Genomic DNA, 20,898 nt, shown 5'->3' with positions numbered 1-20,898 from the left:
GCGTGGTACATTGCAAAGAAGTGTATTTGTGCCTTTGTTCGACATGTGCCAATGGCATACTTCGCCCATGGGAATATGGTGTTTCACAGCACATATACTTTTCCCCATATATAACGTTCATCTTACTATGCCATCCATCCCGATTTCTGCACACCCCATCTAAATTGGCTTGGTGAAAGTAGTGATATTTTTTTGTAGTAAGTGTTGCGCACTGACTCTCTTGAAAACGCTCTGCAACACGTAAAGAAACCTCTTTGTAAAGCGACCCCCTTTCTAACCGATTGAACTACAGTGTTTACCACACTGCCAATGCCACGCTTCCTGCCCTGCATGTGTGCATTGGCAATTCCGTTGTTGATCTGTGAAAAGGTGCTTTCTTTATTTACCTTTTTTCCTTTCCCAGTTAATTTTCATTTATTATGGTGTTCTCACACACGCCACAGAAGGAACAGCAGGAAAGGTTCAGTAAAGAAGGGGCAGCACCTGCCTGGATACTATAGGAGATGTGCCAGGAGACAGAATTATTGGGTGGCCCTCACCTACATAAGCGCCAGTCATTGAAATGCTCCCGTAAGGACCGTTCACACGCATTTCCAAGTACCTTCCCTCTGTACAGTAGCGCGTTGCAGTACATGCACAATACAATGCCCTTTGCCGGGTAAGGGTCTGTAGCATGGCAAATGGTTTGCAAAGGTTGTTTTACAGCTCTGCTGCCCTACAGCAGTGCCCCTCTTGTTGTCTGCAGCAGATGTGGCAAATGCTGTACATGAAAGTACCCTGCGTAATTGTTGGAAGGACGGTAGCCGGCCCACTGGTCCCTTGTGATTTCATTTCATTTATCGTTAGTTGTCATCACATGCAGTACAAACAGTTTATGCTACACGGATATACATACATTGCGGAATACAAGAATGTTTACACCAACGTGAAACACAGCTTCATTACGTGCAGCAGGAAGCCATTTATTCTGTGCGACCCATGCAGCTACATCGCTTTTCTAACCACCACTAAGATTGTTTGCGCTCTGCATTTTCTGCTGTTTCCTTACTTGCCTTTAAATTCACTAGCATGTGCATGAGGAAGGTGCACCAGCTTTAACATTTTGCAGACTTACTACAAACTGTCCCACCTGCAGTTACATGTTTTCTTCAACTGTACGACCGCCAGGCGACCACTTGATACTTTCCGTCACACTGCTGAGTGCAGACACAATGTATCTGCTTCACGGGTCATGGAAAGGCAAGCAGCAGATAAATCGTGACACTGCAGGTTGCTTTTCCTTGTTTACCAGAAGCCGTTATACAGTTAGGAGTACTTCAGCCATACATTGGTAGGTTTGCAGAGCCACCCACGAAGTCTGCAGCAGTAGGCTACTGCATGAATCTGTATGGCTGGCGACAGGGGCGGTGTTACTAGCATACAGTGGATGACCTATGCATGGGTCTAGGTGTGGAACAGAAACAGATGCGCTTCCACAACTACTTAAAAGTGCATTTGAAGATGCGGACATGCGGTCACTAATGGAGTCCTACGGATACTTGCAGTGTGATTGCACATATGCCAACCAGGTGCAGACTCCCCCATATTGGTCATCTGTAGTCATCTCGGCCAGTAGTGTGCGGCACAGATTTATCATGCACTGTTAACACACATAGAGACCCTACTGACACACTAAACAACATTTACTATCTACATCTGTAATTGGTACGATACACCAACACTATTCGGAAAAGTAAGGGGTAGCGCAAATGGATACATACACCAGACAATTTGCCCTTTCCACACGTTTATCATGAGGGTAGCCAAGGAATCTGTAACAAACCGTTGTTAACGGGACGTTATGGTTATGTTGCCATACCAAATACCTATCCTCTTTACAGAAAACACTATGCTAAAGCAAGTTCTGCTTACAGTGCACTACTAAAAACTTATGAAATTCACTAAAAAAACATTGTTAAAGGGACGTTATGGTTAAGTTGCATTAGCAAAAACCTCTGCAATTAAATGGAAATACGTTGTAAAAGATGCCATCACAAATCTCATTCATGACATCACTGGCAGCTGGGGAAAAGTATTCACTGATATATATAAGTTTGTGTGTATGTGTGTATCAGATCACTAAATGCGCTTCAGCTCACAGAATGCTTCCCACTCCTGCTTTACTAAATGGCACAGCCAAACAATCCTGATTCCTAAAATGACCTAAGTTGACCTGTTGCATTCTGCTTAAGCACTTTGCTCAAAGGGTTCTATCATAGCCCAAATCCTTCACAGCAGGTTGGCACGGCAGCACTTTAAGCTCTACTGAGCCTGGGTCACCTGAGCTTCAATATAAAAGGTTTTTCTGGTGTGACGATGGTGTTTGTTTCTTAATATCATTGCTAGAGGGGTAGGAACCGAGCGGGTTGGAGGGGGGAGTTGGGCATCTTGACTGCTCCCGCCTCCTTTGTCTGAGCTAAGACTGGGTGAAATTGCTGTTCTTCAGTGGGTTTGATGTGATTCTATGTCTTGCATAAGGTTGAAAGTCAAATAAAGTTTCCATATAAATATATGGATAAATTGACAAGTTGGATGTCCAGAAATGTGAAGCCTTTCAATATTTATTTTTTTCATGTCTTTTTTTCTTAGTCTCACTGTGAGTGCAAGAAAGGTTACAAAGATTTCACGCCTGGAGTCGGATGCAGCCTCACGGATGTCTGTGCAACGGCCAACCCCTGCCACGACAATGCAAATTGCACCACCGTTTCACCAGGAAAAGTAGAGTAAGTTCCTTTACACCCACCTTACCAAATGTTCCATTTGTTTATGTGTGCACTTTTCGTGATAAAGTTCAGACACACACACGTGTAAGCACTGGGTCCTATTATGGTAGCTTGCAGTGGGAACAACATCGGTGCATTGGGCTATTTCCGCCACCTCCAAAATGTCGGCATTTTATTAAATTGGTGTCTCAACCCCCTGGCTGGCATTCTGCATGCACTGGTGCTATTAGACATTGCCTCCTGTCCATGGGGGCTTTCCCTGGTGAAACGCTGAGATCCCTGCAGCTCCTGACTCCATTCCATGAGCGCTCATGTGCCAGATGCATTGTGCACCACTGTCGTGGTGGCCTGCTATGTTCCTTCTGAGTGGCCATGGTCCTTTTGAAGGGGGCCTGGATAGTACTTCAGATGTCATTGGTGGGGTGCACAGGTAGAATTGCATACAACACACAGCAGACGTGGGGCTTGTGCTGTATGCGTTTGCACTTTGCACCCATGCACTAAACATTTTATATTTGCAGGAGCCAAAAGCCCACACCACCACTGCTTTGGGCGCCATGACAGTGGGCAATGTGGGCCCGCACCTGAACGGGCAACTTTGAGCTGTGCATTTATGTCTGCGTGGGCGTGAGTGGCCTTCACTTGTATAAAGATATGTGGTTTGCTGCATATGCATACATCTGATGTATTCTGTAAGAGGATTCAATTCAACACTACAGCTAAGTCAACGCCTAGTCTATAATACTGAATGAAAACCCTTATTGATATATCTTTATGTCCAGTTCATGCGTTCTGGATGACTACCCCTATATAACACCCCTCTCTTGGAATCCCCCTGACCCCACTGAGCCAAGAAGTAGTTCTGTTTTGCAAGTTTAAAAGGTTTATTTGATAATTTAAACAATAGATATATATCACACTTTATAATAAATTAATAATTGAATAGCACACTTAATCTGATATGATAAAGATCAACAACGGAGAATCTGGCACTAGCACACTTCTTATAATCACTAATGAGTTGACATGAAATGGATAAGGTAGCACACTGGTAAATAGGTACAGAAGTATAATGTGGTAGAGAATGCTTTATAGAATTCAAATGGATGGAATGTTGAATGAATGAAATGCAGTATAGAAAATACTCAATATGATTTCAACAAAACAATGTAATCACTTTTCTCTGGCAATCCCCTCCCCCCCTTGATGCAAGGCAAGGAAATGGAAGGAAAACACACAGTTCTCAGAAATGCAATCAATGTAAATCAGTTCACCCCAGCAAGCTTACACTACAGAAAACAGATAGGAGTTTTGAAAACACAGGCAAATGCTTTGATATGTGCTAGCAATGGATGAGAAATATGCTGGAAATGCTTTTAATTCCCTTTCAGAGGTTCAGGGTGAGTGGTATCTAGTTAATATTAGTCCAGGCTCACACTAGCAATGAGGCAGGGATAGTTAGCAGGTTAAACGAATTTCTGGCAAATGGAAGGCAAGCAGCAGCAGCTTTTTACACGTGAAGAAATTTGCAAATCGCGCGGCAAAATTCGCGAATGCGTGTTCCGCGATTGCGGTAAAACTATAAGGGGTAGGAATGCGGTTCTAGGTTCATAGGAAACCCACGATTCTAACCTTTCAGATGAAAGTTATTGCAAGTCTCTAGCACAAACGGTTGCGGAGATATGAGCAATTTTGTGAAGGTCGTTTTTCAGATTTGAAATTTTAAAGTTCAAAAAGACAAGTGCAGCTTGCAACTAGGAAATGACAAGTGACAGCTTTGCAAATGGCAGGTGACAGTTAGGAGACAGTTCTACTTAGATTAAAATAGGATTGAATTATATTATTTTAACTAGGAGATTGGTTCTGCACAGTTTTCTAGGTACTCACACTATATTCTTGAGTGAAATGGGCCTCATCACGGATCTGGTCAGGGTTTTAGACTCGCCTCTGGTCTCTGCACTTCACAGTGATCTGGGTCTCTCTCTTTCTGGATCTCTGGTCTGGGTATCTAGTTCTGGATAGATTGAAGTCTCTAGTTTGGCTCTCTGGAGGTTTGATGGAGGTAAAGTATGGATTTTTCCGGCAGAGCGCGTTGCAGCAAATGGAATTGAAGGTCCCTATCTGTCCTGTCTGTCTGCTTTTATGTGTTTAGAATGTGGTTGTGTTCTAGCATCACTGACCCTACCTCTCTCTCAGCTTCGAATTGGTCAAACTTCCATTTATCATTTGATTGGGGAATGAACTGTGAGTCAGAGGGATGTCATTTTATGGCTTGCAGATAGGACACTCCTCTGTCAGATTGCACACATTCTATATTTGATAATAAAAGACATATCTCACAGTTACACAGTTGCTTGAAATTACATATACATGGTGTGGCTGAATTTAGCCATGTCTCTGTCCAAATCTGCTGTTTCTAAGAGCTTGCATTCAGAAATGGCACATAATTGACTTTTTAACTGATTTTTCACTTTCTGACATTGACCCAACTTTACATACATGTGTGCAGGGAGTATGGACATTAACTGATGAAGTTTCAGATTTTTAACATACATACATTTAGAGTAATATCCACTTTTCCGCTAAAACCCCCCTGAACATACCACCGGTTCTAAAAACCTCTTAAACTGTGGGCAGAAAAATCACAAGAATTATGGTGTCATTTATAACATTTTCACATGTCCGCTCTATGAGTTATTCATCTTTTTAAAGTTATGTTCTGGCTCCAAAGGGGTGTGGTTTACCCTCAGCACAAGGTTGAATTTCTGGTTTTTCCAGTTCTGCCAAGCCAGCTTGCTCTCACAGGCAGTGCCCCTCCCAGCTTCTGCCAAGAGGAAGCTACATTTTACGACTGCTGTAATAAAACCTTTGCCTGAGTCAAGACAGGCTTTGTTCAGAGCTCCTGTAGAGCACAGGTAATTCAATTATCAGATAGATGGCATATCCTTAGTGTGAGCAGCAAAAGGGCAGCTAGGCCTGGGAACACAGCTGTGACTCAAGTTTCACTCCTGATGGGGGTAGTTGCCAGGCAGAATTCAGTTCCTTAAGCCGGGTTTCAGATAAAATGTCACTTTTTGTTCCCCAGTTTCTGCATTCAAATAAAACTAAACATTTTCACATATGCAGCTAGAAGGCTGATTCTAAGTTTAAAACTATGACATTTAAACAATTGCAACCTATGTGACACTCAAAAGTAGGTCACTCAGTCAATTTAAACATTTAGATTTTAGTGTCTTTAAATCCAGTGCAACTTAAACTGCTGACTCCATAGCTCAGCCAGTTTTGTTATAAGCATTGTTCTGGGCTCTTCATTTCCCAGATTTTGTAGGCACACAAAACTCCATTCTGCCAAATGTCTGCTGGTGTTCAGTGAATATTTTGCACATATTGTAATGTTTGAAAATAGGCATTTTGAGCCTGCCTTCAGAGAAACAAGGGGTGGTTTTAAACTGCCGGCTTTTGGATAGTGGTGAGTACTGGCACTGCACCCATTTTTGGGATTTAAGAAAATGAATTCCCAACAATTCTAGGTTGCATTTGGCAATCAGCATTGCCATTCCCAATGGTTTCAGACTACTGTGTGGGTAGTCCAATGGTGGTTTTAGGCAGTGTCCTTCTGTGCCCATAACATCGGCAAAAATGGGTGGCAGCCTATTCTTCATGCATTTCCCTGTGCATTTTCTGGGAAGCTCTGGCCATCATGAGGTTTTCCATGTCAGTACTGCACAGTTTTGAGGTAGGGCTCGGCTGCATGGGTAAATACATCCCACAAGCCCCCCTCTTGCGATGGCCATTCTATTTCACGAATGGGACTCGCAAGACCTGGGATGTTTCCTCATCTGCTTCCAATAGATGGCACCGTTCAGCATCTTTTCCTCCATCCGGTCGGATCGATCGGTTCTCCTCGCCGGTCCTGATGGGAATATTGGGCGGTCCACTGGGCCCATTGGATCTTCGTTCCCGGTCTCCGGATCGTCCTCCTTGGCCAGTCTCAAGGATCTTTCTCCTAGGACGACAAAGGAAGAGCGGCAATACCTACTCATAGACGTTTTTCCACCACTGTTGAGATAGTGGGGCAGCATATGCATTTCATCATCACGACACATTACATTCTTATTTTGAAACAATAAAAACAGTATAACTAAGAGACAGTTTCATGCAAATCACAATATTTTAGAGACTAGATGTGGTATGTTTTATGGTTGGAACTGAATTAGTCTGAGACAGTACCCGCTAGGATTCCAGAGGATTCCTCCAGTTGTTGCAGAGTGTGCCTGGGATGGCAACATTTCAACTGGTTTATGTGGACCCACTTGTCTTCCCCCGCTGCCAAAGGACCTTTGGGGATGTGGATTTTGTAGGCCACAGGGGAGATTTTGTCTATGATTTCAAAGGGTCCTTTCCATGTAGGCAAAAATTTGCGCTGCTTGGCCTGGTTCCTTTGGAAGTTGTATAGATAGACCCGGTCCCCCACCTGATATTCCTTCCTGGAAGTTTTCAGGTCATAGTGGGTCTTCATGCTATCAGCTGATCTTTCTAGATTCCGCTGAGCATAAGCAAAAGCATGTTGGAGGTGTTTCCTTAAATTCTCTACATACTCATGAGTAGTGGAGGCATTTATCAGTGTCTGCTCTTGGGTCCTGTAGAGCAAATGCTGAGGAAGCACCATCTTGCGCCCAGTCATCAACTCAAATGGTGACATTTTGGTTGCAGATGAAGGGGTAGATCTGATGGCCATTAGGACCAGAGGTAATCGGATATCCCAACTTGGCCCAGAATCTGCCACAAACTTCTTTAATATGCTCACAATTGTCCGGTTATATCTCTCTACTGCCCCAGAAGAAGCTGGCCGATAAGCAATATGCAACTTCCTTTTGACCCCCAGTATCTCCCACATCTTTGTCATTACTTCACTGGTGAAGTGGCTACCTCTGTCTGACTCAATCCTTTGAGGTAGACCAAAACGGGAAAAGATGTGGTTAATCATCAAGGCAGCTGCAGTTTCTGCCTTGCAGTTTGGGGCTGGGAGACATTCCACCCACTTGGTAAACAAGCATGTCACAGTCAACATGTACTTATTCCCCCTAGCCGAGCGAATCACAGGGCCTACAAAGTCGATTTGTAAATCTGACCATGGCAGTGTCATCCCCCTCTTTTGGAGAGGCGCACGGTGCGTGAGGGATGATGGCTGAAATTGTGCACACACAAGACACCCCTTCAAGTATTGGTCGAGGTCCTGCCCCATGTGTGGCCAGTATGCAACCTCTCTTAAGATTTCCAGTGTTGTGTGAAACCCCCTATGACCGGCGGTGGCCGCATCATGGGCGTGACTTAACATCAGGCTTCGGAATGAGGTAGGAACCACCCACTGATCGTGGCCAGCTTTGGATTTCCTTACCAGCAAACCGTCTTGGATTCGGAACATTTTTGGACATTTCATCAACACTCTTAGGTCCTCTTTCCCAATGTAATCGGTATCCGTCAGGGGAAAGTTCTCAGGGTCCTCAAGGTGCTGGTAAAATTTACCAATAATTGGATCCCCCTTCTGAGCGGTAATCAAATCAGCATCAGGGGTCTCCTTACTCCATTGCGCAATTGAAAGGTCGTTGTGAGCATTTGTCTGGGACCTAGTGATGGCAGTGACCTGGATTTCCCCCAACAGGGACTCAATCTCAATTAGATCCCCTTGGATGGCCCCGGTTTTGGCCAGCTGATCAGCTAAGTCATTTCCAGTTTTGTCTGGTCCCTCTACTTTGGAATGACCCTTGATCTTTTTCCAATAGATGGTCATCCCATTCGAGGTGACCAGATCATCAATGTTTTGGATCAACTTCCCATGTTTCAAGGGTTTGTTGTTAGCACATAACATGCCTCTGGTTTTCCAATTAACCAGGTGCTCCACGAACCCGTTCCGTACATAATCCGAATCTGTGATTATGACCAGTTCGCGGAGTTGATGCTGGACAGCAGTGAGGATGGCCTGATGCACAGCCATCAATTCTGCCACCTGACTACTTCGGGGACCAATTTTGTATCCAGCGGTGGGTTCTGGGGACTCATTCACCCATGCATTCCCTACGCCAGCCACCAGTTCTTTCTCCCCGTTGTTGTCAACATGGTAAGAGCATCCATCCACATAGACAGTGGGCATTCCCTCACACTTGTCTTCTTCAAAGACTTTGTGTGGGGAATTAAGGTATGCCTCCGTGTTGTCCTTGATTTTTAGACTTTCGTCCTCGAGACAGTTTTCTCTGGCACAATCATGCAAGTCAGCCAGACCTTGCGCGAGGGGACTCTTCTTGTTTTGGCCATATCTGACCTCCACAGGAAAGCCTTGCATTGACAGAATCCAGGAAGTAATTCGGGAATTACTCACATTTCCGGCCCGGATTCTGTCACTTTGGAGATATTGCAGAGGCTGGTGTGGAGTCTCCACTATAATGTGTTCCCCCTGGATAAAAGGGCGGTAATTCTTCAATGCCCACACCGTTGCCAGGAGTGCCTTCTCACAATCGTTGAATTTTTCCTCCACAGAGGATAAAGTTTTGCTCGAATAGGAGATTACTTTATTGACCTTGTCATGCTTTTGATATAATACTGCCGTCAAGCACGTATTAGAGAACCCCGTCTCCAGGAAGAACTCCTTGTTTCTGACAGGGTAAGCTAGGCAAGGCGCTTGTGAGAAGCTTCTTTTGAGTTGTTTTACCGCCTCAGCTTGTTCTGGACCCCATTCCCACTTGACCCCCCCTTCAGGAGATGAATCAGGGGTCTGGTGATCTCTGCGTAGCCCTCAATGAACTTTCTGCTGTAATTAGTCAGTCCAAGGAGGCTCCTTAGTTCTCGCAGAGTTGTGGGGTCTTTCAGTTTCTGAAGTGCTTCCACTTTCTTTTCCTGGGGACAGAGACCCTGAGGAGTAATCTCATGCCCCAAGAAATTAACACGGGTCCTACACCACTGTGCTTTCTGAAAGGAAAGTTTTGCTCCGGCGGCCCTCAACTGCGTCAGAACATAACGGATCTCCGCTATGTGTTCCTCAACAGTTGAGCTTTTGATGAGGACATCATCTACATAAGCCAGGTTACCCCTTGAGCCCAGGTCGGGCATGGCCTTATGTAGGAAATGTTGAATTCATTGCCGGAGTTGAGGTATCCGAAGGGAGTCCGGGTCCATGTATACTGCTGGCCCCCAAAGGTAAAAGCCAGTTTGTATTGGTCCTCCCTGCTGACAGGCACGGTCCAGTATCCATTGGTCAGGTCTATTGCTGTGAATACCTGTGACCCCTGGATCTGGGCCAGCCCTTGGTCAATGTAGGGCAGAGGCCATCGGGAAGTATGGACCCGTTTGTTGAGCTCCCTAAGGTCGGCGCAGAGTCTCCACTGGCCGTTTGGCTTCAAGATTCCCAGCACCGGATTATTGAAGGTGCTGTGGACTGGACGGATTATTCCCCGGGACTCGAGGTTCTTAATTATTTCGGTAAGGGACTCCATTGATGCGAGAGGCAAGCGATATTGCTTCACAAACACAGGAGTCATGCCAGGGTCCGTGGGGATTGTTGTTGTGTGGATGTCAGTGCGACCACAGTCATATGAGTCTACCGCAAAGAGATCTTGGAAATCCAAGAAAACTTGTTTCAACTTTTGCTTTTGTTCCAGAGTCACACAGGCATCAGCTAGGTTGACTCTCTCTTCCACCATCTGCCTGAAGCCTGGAAAGACTTCTGGTTTGGCTATCTCCGCGGCCTCCTCCAGCTGGGTGGAGAAGTCCCTGGTCAGAGTGCTGATTTGGACCGGAGGCTTCAGGTGGGCAAGGCAGCCTTCATGTACCTGGAAAATCACCTCATCCCTCCTGAATTCACAAGTCACATCTTCCTTACCATACGGGCAGGAAGTGTACACCAGGAAGTTCCCCCCATGCCGGGTAAAAATCCTGTCTGGTGTTGTATTGTCCTCACTGTCACTGTCAAAACAGTGCTTGGGGATTGGTCCTAACAGCTCATTACCTAAATCTATGGAAAAATGTCGGTCATCAACCGCCATTCCAATAATGGTGCCTGCGGCTAGAGTAATACTCTTTAAGTCGCTGTTATCCACCTCTATTGGAATGGTGTCATGTTCTATGTTGACTAATGGAGTTGGGTTTACCCCTAACCCTTGCTGTTGGAGAGAAGCATTTAGATGTATGTAAGCATCAGGGTTTTTCAACTCTTGTCCCCTTTTAACTTTCACTTCCAGGGAGAATTGTCGGGTCCTTTCTGGGATGGTGACTTCCTCTTTAACCTGAATTTCAACTGCATAAGGTAGCAATTGAGCTGACCTAAATGCTTTTTCTGGATCATCAAAGCCCATGGGATTATCCGCTAATCGGGACCAAGCTTTGAAGTTTATTAGGTCCAAACTAATGGCAAAGCGATTGAGAATGTCACTGCCTAAGTAAAAGGCGGCAGGGACGTCTCGCACGACCCAACAATTGTGGACTATGCTCTTGTTGCCAATGGAGATTTTGAGCATACACCTGCTTGGCAGGAGATGTTTGGAATTGGGTGCTTCCAGGTCCATTTCCCATTTGTCTATCAGTTTGAAGGTGGGAATGGCTGGATCCTTTGGGAGTTGGCGAAACATGGCTTCGCTGATGAAGCTCTTACCGTTGTTCACACACACTCGAGCGAGAACAGAGTCCTTCCCATCATTTAACTGAACAGGGATGAACAACTGCTCTCCAATTTGCTGAATATCAGCCAGGCTCTGAGCTGATTTCACATCTTTCTGGACTATAGGAGTGGGAGTTTCTGATTGTGGATTAGTATAGAATCTCAGAGTGTTTCCTTCCAGCGTGGAGTACCACTTTAGACTGGAAGGAAGGTTGATTTTCAGAAATAGAGAGGACCCCCCATCACTAGTCTGTTGTCCTACTGCTATTACTGTCACGTTTGGAATCTGGTTTTTCTGGAAGTGAAATTCTACTTGGTCAGATTTTTGTTCAACCATGTGGCATGTGCCGTTTAAACTAACATGGGTGACACTCTGTTTTAATTTTATTGGTCGGCTAGTCTGGGTCCAGAGGACCTTGTTTACGCAATCTATTAGCGGTGACAACCTTCTCAGGAGGTCATTCCCTAGTAAACAAGGGGTGCCCTCTGGGGTCACAACTATGACCGGGTGCTTCAATTTATGTCGCCCAATTTTAATGTCCAAGTCTGCAGTCCCCTCAACGGGAATTTCCTTCCCGTCAAAGTTCTGTAGTTGTCCCGGAAGAGAGGTGAGAGGAATTTGGTAATTCTCTCCCCTTCCTGCATTCAGTTCATCAAAGGCCCTTCTGGACAGAAGGGTAGCTTGAGATCCCGTGTCCACCAGTGCCGAGATTGTACCCTGCCCCTGTACTTGTACCGGGGCATAATATCTTCCCTCCTTCTCCTCAAGGGGGCACAGGTAATGTACATTTTTGGACAACTGGTGGGCTAACTTTCTGGTTTTGGACATTGCTAGCGAAGAGATTTGGGCAGAATTCTGTGGAGAGTCTTGGGAATCTGAAAGAAAAATTTGGCAACTGGAGATCAGAGCCATTGTGGGTTCCCCTGGTTCCGGTTCTGGGCCGCCCCCCCCTTTTTGGAGGCAGTCACCAGGATGGGTTTGAACCAGGGGATTTTCTTGCTGTTGGTTCTGGGATGAGATGGTGGGCGGCGGTAGCTCAGTCTCCACATCTCCCCAGTCTGGATTTGCATTCCTAGGGACCCATTTTTCTTTGGGAGGAGTTCTCCCCTCTCTGAAGGAGAAGATCCTTTTCCCAGGATCCTCTGAGGATCCCTCTCCCTCAAATTGGAAGATCTGTACCTCCTCCTCAAACTGAGTCTGTTTGGGTCTTTTGTTTCTCCTACCCCCCCTCTGCTCCTTAGGAGGCAGACTTTCAGGGGCAAGAGATTTTGTTTCCGGTTCCTGGGTTTCCAGGGGCTGTTTACAAGTGAGGAAGGAAGCTTCCTCCAAGGCTTTACACCCCCCTTCCCTTTGTGCCTCCTCCCTGGGAACCGGTGAGTTATCGGGGTGCTGCCCCCGTCATTGTTCTGGAGCACCAGGTCCAGAGTTGGGTGCGTTCTGCGCCGGCACGCCCATCTGAGGGTTCTGCTGAGCCCTCAGTATGTGACCCAGATCCCGCGCCATGTTTTGAACCTGGCGCTCTAACTGGGAAACCCGCTCAGGCTGATACGGGGCCCTGTTTTCTCCCCTGGGCTGATCCCGGGAAGGGTAGCTGTCCCTCTTCTGGTAATACCCCGGGTTGGGAAGATTTGGGTACCCCTCCACCCTTGGCCTCCCCTCTCCCGGATTCAGTGGTCTGGGCTCAGGGAATTGGGGAAAGAAGGATGGATGGTTTTGGGGCTGAAAGTCGGGTGGATATCTGGGGAAAAAGTTCTGCCCAGGGTTTGGTAAATTTCTGCCCTCCTGTGGGAAGTTTGGAGGGAAGTTCCCTGGGTTAGGTGCTTGTCTGGATCCCCCCCCTTGGGCTGGAGGAGTCCACACATAACCCAGGATGGGTCGATTTCCCTTGTAACGGGGACTTACATAATCAGGAGAGCGAGGGACCCCATTTGTGGGGCTGCCTCCTTGGCTCCCTGTCTGTGACTGACCCGAGGACCTCCTGGGCCTAGCATTATTAGGTGCGGGCAGGTTTTTAGGCCCCCCATCTCCAAATCCAAAACGGGGGTGACCTTTACCTCTGCCACCTTGGCAGCAGCAGGGGTGCTGTTGGCTTTGGGGTTTTTCTGGGCATTACTTTTGCTATCTATCGGTTTCTGCACCTCATAGATCCGGGTAGCCTGTTCAATGACCCAGTCTAAAGATCTTTTCTCGTGAAAATCCCTCACGAGCTGGGTCATGATATATTTGGGCAAGGCATGGAAAAACGTATTTATAAATTCCCTGCTATCCGTGCGCACCCTTCTTGTGGTCTGTGAAAAAGCCCGCTTTAACTCCTGCACAAATTCTTGTGGGGCCTGATCCTCCCCACATTGCAAATTGTAGGCTGCCTTGCGAGCCTCTTGAGGATTTCTGTGAACAGAAAAATGTTTCAAGATGGCCGCCTTAAAGGTGGACCATCTTAAATGATTTTGGTCCTCCAGCCCCGCAAAGAAACTGGAGTATTCCGGGTAGAAGGTCCACTTTACATATTGAATACAGCTTTGGCTGTCCTTCAAATGGAAAGTCTCCATCATTTGTTCAAACAACTCTAAGTGCTCCCAAACAGAATACTTAGCGTTCTTATGGTAAGGCGTGATGACGCTCCTGATCGCCTTAATCTGCTTTAAGGGGTCCTTAAGCAAGGCCCTTTTTGCCTTATTGGCCTTTTTGGTTCGGGTAACCCTTGTCCATTCTTCCTCGGACTCAGAGGCACTGCTCCCAGAGGTTCCCGTCTGTTCTTCCAGGTTTTCCCGGATTCTGCGAGCCTGGGAATGGCTGGCAGAAAGTGGGGACCTGGTCTCCTGTGTCCTGCGCAGTTCAGAGGAGTCTTCAGATTCCTCCTTGCTGCCAGGATTTGATGGGTACCCCCTCCACTGACCTAACTGGGCAGAGGTTTTCAGGATGCCCTTAATGGGCCTACTCTCCTGGGGTTCCCCATTGAACTGTACTGTACTTGGGTGCCCATACCCGGATGCCCACCCCTCCATTCCTGGGTGGTACTGGCCTATGAGCCCCATGCTTCTGGCTGGATAGTAATCTGCCATCCCTGTGGTCCTGTGCTCACGTGCGCCAGGGGACATGGGGGTGGCAGAGTCCAGGGACTGAGAGGTATGAGGGCCTCTGGTACTAGGGCTCCTGAGGTTATGCTCCGGAGTTTCCATTTCCCAGCGAACCTCATCTCTATCCGCCCCTGCTCCCTGTTGCAATGCAAGAGCCTGCATTTGTGCTTTCAGTTCCTCTGTTAAGGCCTTACTCGACTCTATCAGTTTCTCCTGCATCGCTACCTGTTGCTGGAGCCTCTCATTGTGCTGGCAGAGAGCCTCATTTTCCCTCTGTACTTCCTGGTTGGTACTGGAGAACTGGGCCAGTCTTTGCTGCAGGAGGGTTACCTCCTGAGCTGTGTCCCTATTGGCCTGCTCCTTTCTTGCTAGAGCATCCTCCACCCTCCTGGTGTGCTCTAGCAAGTTCTGGTGTTCTTTTTGGAGGTCACCCAGTCCCTGGTGGGTCAGGTGATTTTCTTCCATTTTTCTTTTTAAATGGCAGACTTCCTGGCCTAAGGTATCCCTTTCCTGACTGAGAGCCTGCATCTGTGCTACCAGGTCGTCCCTTTGCCTTTGGAAGGCACCAGCATTCTGGCGCTCCTGATCAAACTCTGCCTGGGTATCCAGGTCTTTCAGAATTAGTTTGTTGCTCTCTGCCTTCTCTCTATCTAGGTGGCCTTGCAGGGTGACTACCTGCTCAGCACATACCCTGTTGAAGTCCAGTTGTTGCTCCAGCTTTTTCTGGTTTTGCAGTAGGGAGTCCAAACCTTCTTGGTATTCCTTCTGCAAGGCCAGAAATCTGGTATCCTGTTCTACCTTTTCCTGTTGCAGCACATCCATATCCTTCTTTATTTTAATGATGTGCTGCCTACTATCATCTTCTGACTCCTGGCTCCTCTGCAGCCTCTGCTCAGAAGAGTCCAGATCAGATTGGGCCTTCTGTAATGCCATCTGTTGCCTATTTGCCAGATTTTGGCTTTCAGCACATCTATCCTGCATGTCTCCCATATATAGGTACAGGTATGCTGCTATCCTGGCAATCTTATTGTGTTCCTCTTTGGCTTTAGGAGCCATATATAGTTCACTCAGGGCCACATGTAATGGACCCTGATCTCTCCATAAGTCTGACCCTGTTTCAGTGACCTGTCGCGTGATGGCCTGCAACCAGGCATCCTGGCCCTGCTCAACCCATTCACCTCTCACAAATAGTTTATGTAAGAAGTGCTCTCTGGCTATTTTCATGTCTACTAAGGTCGTCATTCTAGAGATTGGTCTCTGTCCTGACTTACAGAAGTTAGTATTTTATTTTTGCAGAACAGAACTTTTCTTGGAGTGTCCCTTTTGAGGAGTGCTTTACAGCGTAACACAGCGTGGTGATCCGACCGGATATGTGTATCTGGTCAGCTGGCACGCTGTATTAATCTGCACAAATGGTAAATCTAACCCAAACGTCCGGCCCGAGCCCCCAATTTGTAAGAGGATTCAATTCAACACTACAGCTAAGTCAACGCCTAGTCTATAATACTGAATGAAAACCCTTATTGATATATCTTTATGTCCAGTTCATGCGTTCTGGATGACTACCCCTATATAACTCCCCTCTCTTGGAATCCCCCTGACCCCACTGAGCCAAGAAGTAGTTCTGTTTTGCAAGTTTAAAAGGTTTATTTGATAATTTAAACAATAGATATATATCACACTTTATAATAAATTAATAATTGAATAGCACACTTAATCTGATATGATAAAGATCAACAACGGAGAATCTGGCACTAGCACACTTCTTATAATCACTAATGAGTTGACATGAAATGGATAAGGTAGCACACTGGTAAATAGGTACAGAAGTATAATGTGGTAGAGAATGCTTTATAGAGTTCAAATGGATGGAATGTTGAATGAATGAAATGCAGTATAGAAAATACTCAATATGATTTCAACAAAACAATGTAATCACTTTTCTCTGGCAATCCCCTCCCCCCCTTGATGCAAGGCAAGGAAATGGAAGGAAAACACACAGTTCTCAGAAATGCAATCAATGTAAATCAGTTCACCCCAGCAAGCTTACACTTCAGAAAACAGATAGGAGTTTTGAAAACACAGGCAAATGCTTTGATATGTGCTAGCAATGGATGAGAAATATGCTGGAAATGCTTTTAATTCCCTTTCAGAGGTTCAGGGTGAGTGGTATCTAGTTAATATTAGTCCAGGCTCACACTAGCAATGAGGCAGGGATAGTTAGCAGGTTAAACGAATTTCTGGCAAATGGAAGGCAAGCAGCAGCAGCTTTTTACACGTGAAGAAATTTGCAAATCGCGCGGCAAAATTCGCAAAAAAGTCTCTAGCACAAACGGTTGCGGAGATATGAGCGATTTTGTGAAGGTCGTTTTTCAGATTTGAAATTTTAAAGTTCAAAAAGACAAGTGCAGCTTGCAACTAGGAAATGACAAGTGACAGCTTTGCAAATGGCAGGTGACAGGAGACAGTTCTACTTAGATTAAAATAGGATTGAATTATATTATTTTAACTAGGAGATTGGTTCTGCACAGTTTTCTAGGTACTCACACTATATTCTTGAGTGAAATGGGCCTCATCACGGATCTGGTCAGGGTTTTAGACTCGCCTCTGGTCTCTGCACTTCACAGTGATCTGGGTCTCTCTCTTTCTGGATCTCTGGTCTGGGTCTCTAGTTCTGGATAGATTGAAGTCTCTAGTTTGGCTCTCTGGAGGTTTGATGGAGGTAAAGTATGGATTTTTCCGGCAGAGCGCGTTGCAGCAAATGGAATTGAAGGTCCCTATCTGTCCTGTCTGTCTGCTTTTATGTGTTTAGAATGTGGGTGTGTTCTAGCATCACTGACCCTACCTCTCTCTCAGCTTCTAATTGGTCAAACTTCCATTTATCATTTGATTGGGGAATGAACTGTGAGTCAGAGGGATGTCATTTTATGGCTTGCAGATAGGACACTCCTCTGTCAGATTGCACACATTCTATATTTGATAATAAAAGACATATTTCACAGTTACACAGTTGCTTGAAATTACATATACATGGTGTGGCTGAATTTAGCCATGTCTCTGTCCAAATCTGCTGTTTCTAAGAGCTTGCATTCAGAAATGGCACATAATTGACTTTTTAACTGATTTTTCACTTTCTGACATTGACCCAACTTTACATACATGTGTGCAGGGAGTATGGACATTAACTGATGAAGTTTCAGATTTTTAACATGCATACATTTAGAGTAATATCCACTTTTCCGCTAAAACCCCCCTGAACATACCACCGGTTCTAAAAACCTCTTAAACTGTGGGCAGAAAAATCACAAGAATTATGGTGTCATTTATAAAATTTTCACATGTCCACTCTATGAGTTATTCATCTTTTTAAAGTTATGTTCTGGCTCCAAAGGGGTGTGGTTTACCCTCAGCACAAGGTTGAATTTCTGGTTTTTCCAGTTCTGCCAAGCCAGCTTGCTCTCACAGGCAGTGCCCCTCCCAGCTTCTGCCAAGAGGAAGCTACATTTTACGACTGCTGTAATAAAACCTTTGCCTGAGTCAAGACAGGCTTTGTTCAGAGCTCCTGTAGAGCACAGGTAATTCAATTATCAGATAGATGGCATATCCTTAGTGTGAGCATCAAAAGGGCAGCTAGGCCTGGGAACACAGCTGTGACTCAAGTTTCACTCCTGATGGGGGTAGTTGCCAGGCAGAATTCAGTTCCTTAAGCCGGGTTTCAGATAAAATGTCACTTTTTGTTCCCCAGTTTCTGCATTCAAATAAAACTAAACATTTTCACATATGCAGCTAGAAGGCTGATTCTAAGTTTAAAACTATGACATTTAAACAATTGCAACCTATGTGACACTCAAAAGTAGGTCACTCAGTCAATTTAAACATTTAGATTTTAGTGTCTTTAAATCCAGTGCAACTTAAACTGCTGACTCCATAGCTCAGCCAGTTTTGTTATAAGCATTGTTCTGAGCTCTTCATTTCCCAGATTTTGTAGGCACACAAAACTCCATTCTGCCAAATGTCTGCTGGTGTTCAGTGAATATTTTGCACATATTGTAATGTTTGAAAATAGGCATTTTGAGCCTGCCTTCAGAGAAACACAGGGTGGTTTTAAACTGCCGGCTTTTGGATAGTGGTGAGTACTGGTACTGCACCCATTTTTGGGATTTAAGAAAATGAATTCCCAACAATTCTAGGTTGCATTTGGCAATCAGCATTGCCATTCCCAATGGTTTCAGACTACTGTGTGGGTAGTCCAATGGTGGTTTTAGGCAGTGTCCTTCTGTGCCCATAACATCGGCAAAAATGGGTGGCAGCCTATTCTTCATGCATTTCCCTGTGCATTTTCTGGGAAGCTCTGGCCATCATGAGGTTTTCCATGTCAGTACTGCACAGTTTTGAGGTAGGGCTCGGCTGCATGGGTAAATACATCCCACAATTCCGTACATTGGGGGATCATCGCCTTGCTTCTATGACAGTGAATATCTATGTCCTTATATTCTTAGATACAATGCTTGTGTTTCCTTGGTACTCACAGTCCCACTCCCGACAGGGGGCAGTATGACTTCCTCCTATGCACGCTTCTGCACATGACCTTGCCCTCACCGAGCTGTGACCTTCATTTCGCTCATTTTTAAAGCAATGGCTCGAAACATGTTTAGTTATAAGTTGCACTTCTCTGGGCTTGGGAAGCTGCTGCACTCCTTGCTCCCAGCCAATCCCTGCGCGTCTTTGTTTCGCCTCTTCATGGACTCGGTCCTTATCCTTTGTTGTGTCTGAGACAAGCCAGAATGAGCTGTGGTTAATTGTCGAAATGTGAAAGCTTCTTTGCGGCCTAGTTTTCTAATTACTGCGAGGGCCGTTTCTGTGAATGTCTTTTGGCTCTAGAATGGCGCAAACCCTCATCTGCTTCACGTGGCCTTACCCATATGTATTTTATTTCCACTCTAAGGATGTGTCATGGGTTTTCTTCCATAACGTGTAAGGATCCCTTATTTCTCTGATTCTACTACATGCTAGTTGCTTGCTTTGTCACTGCGCACACTTTGCGCTCTCGATGATAGCTGTGATATGCGCTTTTAGATGTCTTCCTCATTGGGTATTCTCAGGAACTCATCTGTCTCTTTGTCTGCTACATGAGGCCTAGATGTCGTGCAAATGGACAAGGTGCCTGGCCCTCTGTGTGCTTCATGTGGCCTGTTATAGAGACTTCCGTAGTTTGTACTTTCTCTCACGTTTGGGACGTTGGACTTGCATTTCAACACTTTGATCTATGCCAAGGCATGGCACAGAGGCCCCATTCACTGGGGAAAGTAAGCAACCGCCACCACATTCTCAGGGCACGCTGTTTGCCCAATGCCTGAGAGCGATGCATTTATATTTTCACTTTCTAGGTCTAGGGCACAGAAGAGAGATTTCACTCAAGTATTCTGTGCTAATGAGACAGCCTTGGGCACTGTTTGGGTTATGTGCCTTCCAAGCATGTCACACCAGGGCACTAACTCCCAAGACCCAGGGAGAGCCAGAACACTCCTTCTACCTACAATGCCCCTTCCCACAACAAGACCCTGCATCTGAAACTCCGGTATTGTTCCCATGGATTCCATGCTTCATCCATCCCCATCTGTCAGGCGCGGAACCACCAGAGCTTAAGAAAAGCAGCCTCGTTTGCTCTTGTTGACACACAGCCTGACTAAACAGCCCCCAGCCCCTCTAAGGGGTACATGTGCATCCAGACCATTTTGACTCCTGGGGTGCTCTGTGCCTGCACTCTACCACTGACACTATCACCCTTTGCTGAAGGAACCTCTTGAAGTGAGCTCCTGTTCATCTTATTATTGGATGAAGATGCTGTTAGCAGTCTGTGCCATGCTCAGTAGGCTGATGTGAGAGACCTTGCTGCTAGCGGCTGCCGTGAGAGTCCTCGCTGGTAGCAGCTGATGTGAGAAGCCTTTCTGCTAGTGGCTGCTTTGAGAGTCCTTGTTGAAAGCAGCTGCTTTAGGAGGCTTTGCTGATAGCAGCTGCTGTGAGACACCTTGCTGCGAGCAGCTGTTGTGAGAGACCTTGTTGCTAGCAGCTGCTGTTAGAGTACTTGCTGATAGTAGCTGATATGAGAGACTTTCTTGCTAGCAGCTGGCGTGAGAATCCTTGCTGATAGCAGCTGTGGTAAGAGGCTTTGCTGATAGCAGCTGCTGTAAGAGGCTTTGCTGATAGCAGCTGCTGTAAGACACCTTGTTGCTAGCAGCTGCTATGAGAGTCCTTGCTGATAGCAGCTGATGTGAGAGGCCTTGCTGACAGCAGCTCCTGTGAAATACCCTGTTGCTAACAGCTGCAGTTAGAGTACTTGCTGATAGCAGCTGCTGTAAGAGGCTTTGCTGATAGCAGCTGCTGTGAGACACCTTGCTGCTAGCAGCTGCT

General features: G+C 46.0%; 1 protein-coding gene across 1 annotated transcript in view; it reads left to right on the top strand.

Moving 5' to 3' along the window:
• The window catches only part of STAB2 (stabilin 2), a 1,783,079-nt gene that overhangs the window by 298,686 nt on the left and 1,463,495 nt on the right, over window positions 1–20,898 (top strand). Inside the window, exon 9 of the mRNA XM_069629923.1 lies at window positions 2,629–2,762. Coding sequence (XP_069486024.1) covers window positions 2,629–2,762 — 134 coding nt within the window. The remainder of the gene's footprint in view (window positions 1–2,628; window positions 2,763–20,898) is intronic.

This window comes from Ambystoma mexicanum, chromosome 12 (genome assembly GCF_040938575.1).
Source record: "Ambystoma mexicanum isolate Mex_15411 chromosome 12, UKY_AmexF1_1, whole genome shotgun sequence".
Taxonomy (NCBI): domain Eukaryota; kingdom Metazoa; phylum Chordata; class Amphibia; order Caudata; family Ambystomatidae; genus Ambystoma; species Ambystoma mexicanum.
Note: the sequence above shows the minus strand (reverse complement) of the source record. Positions and strands in the feature narration are given on the sequence as shown.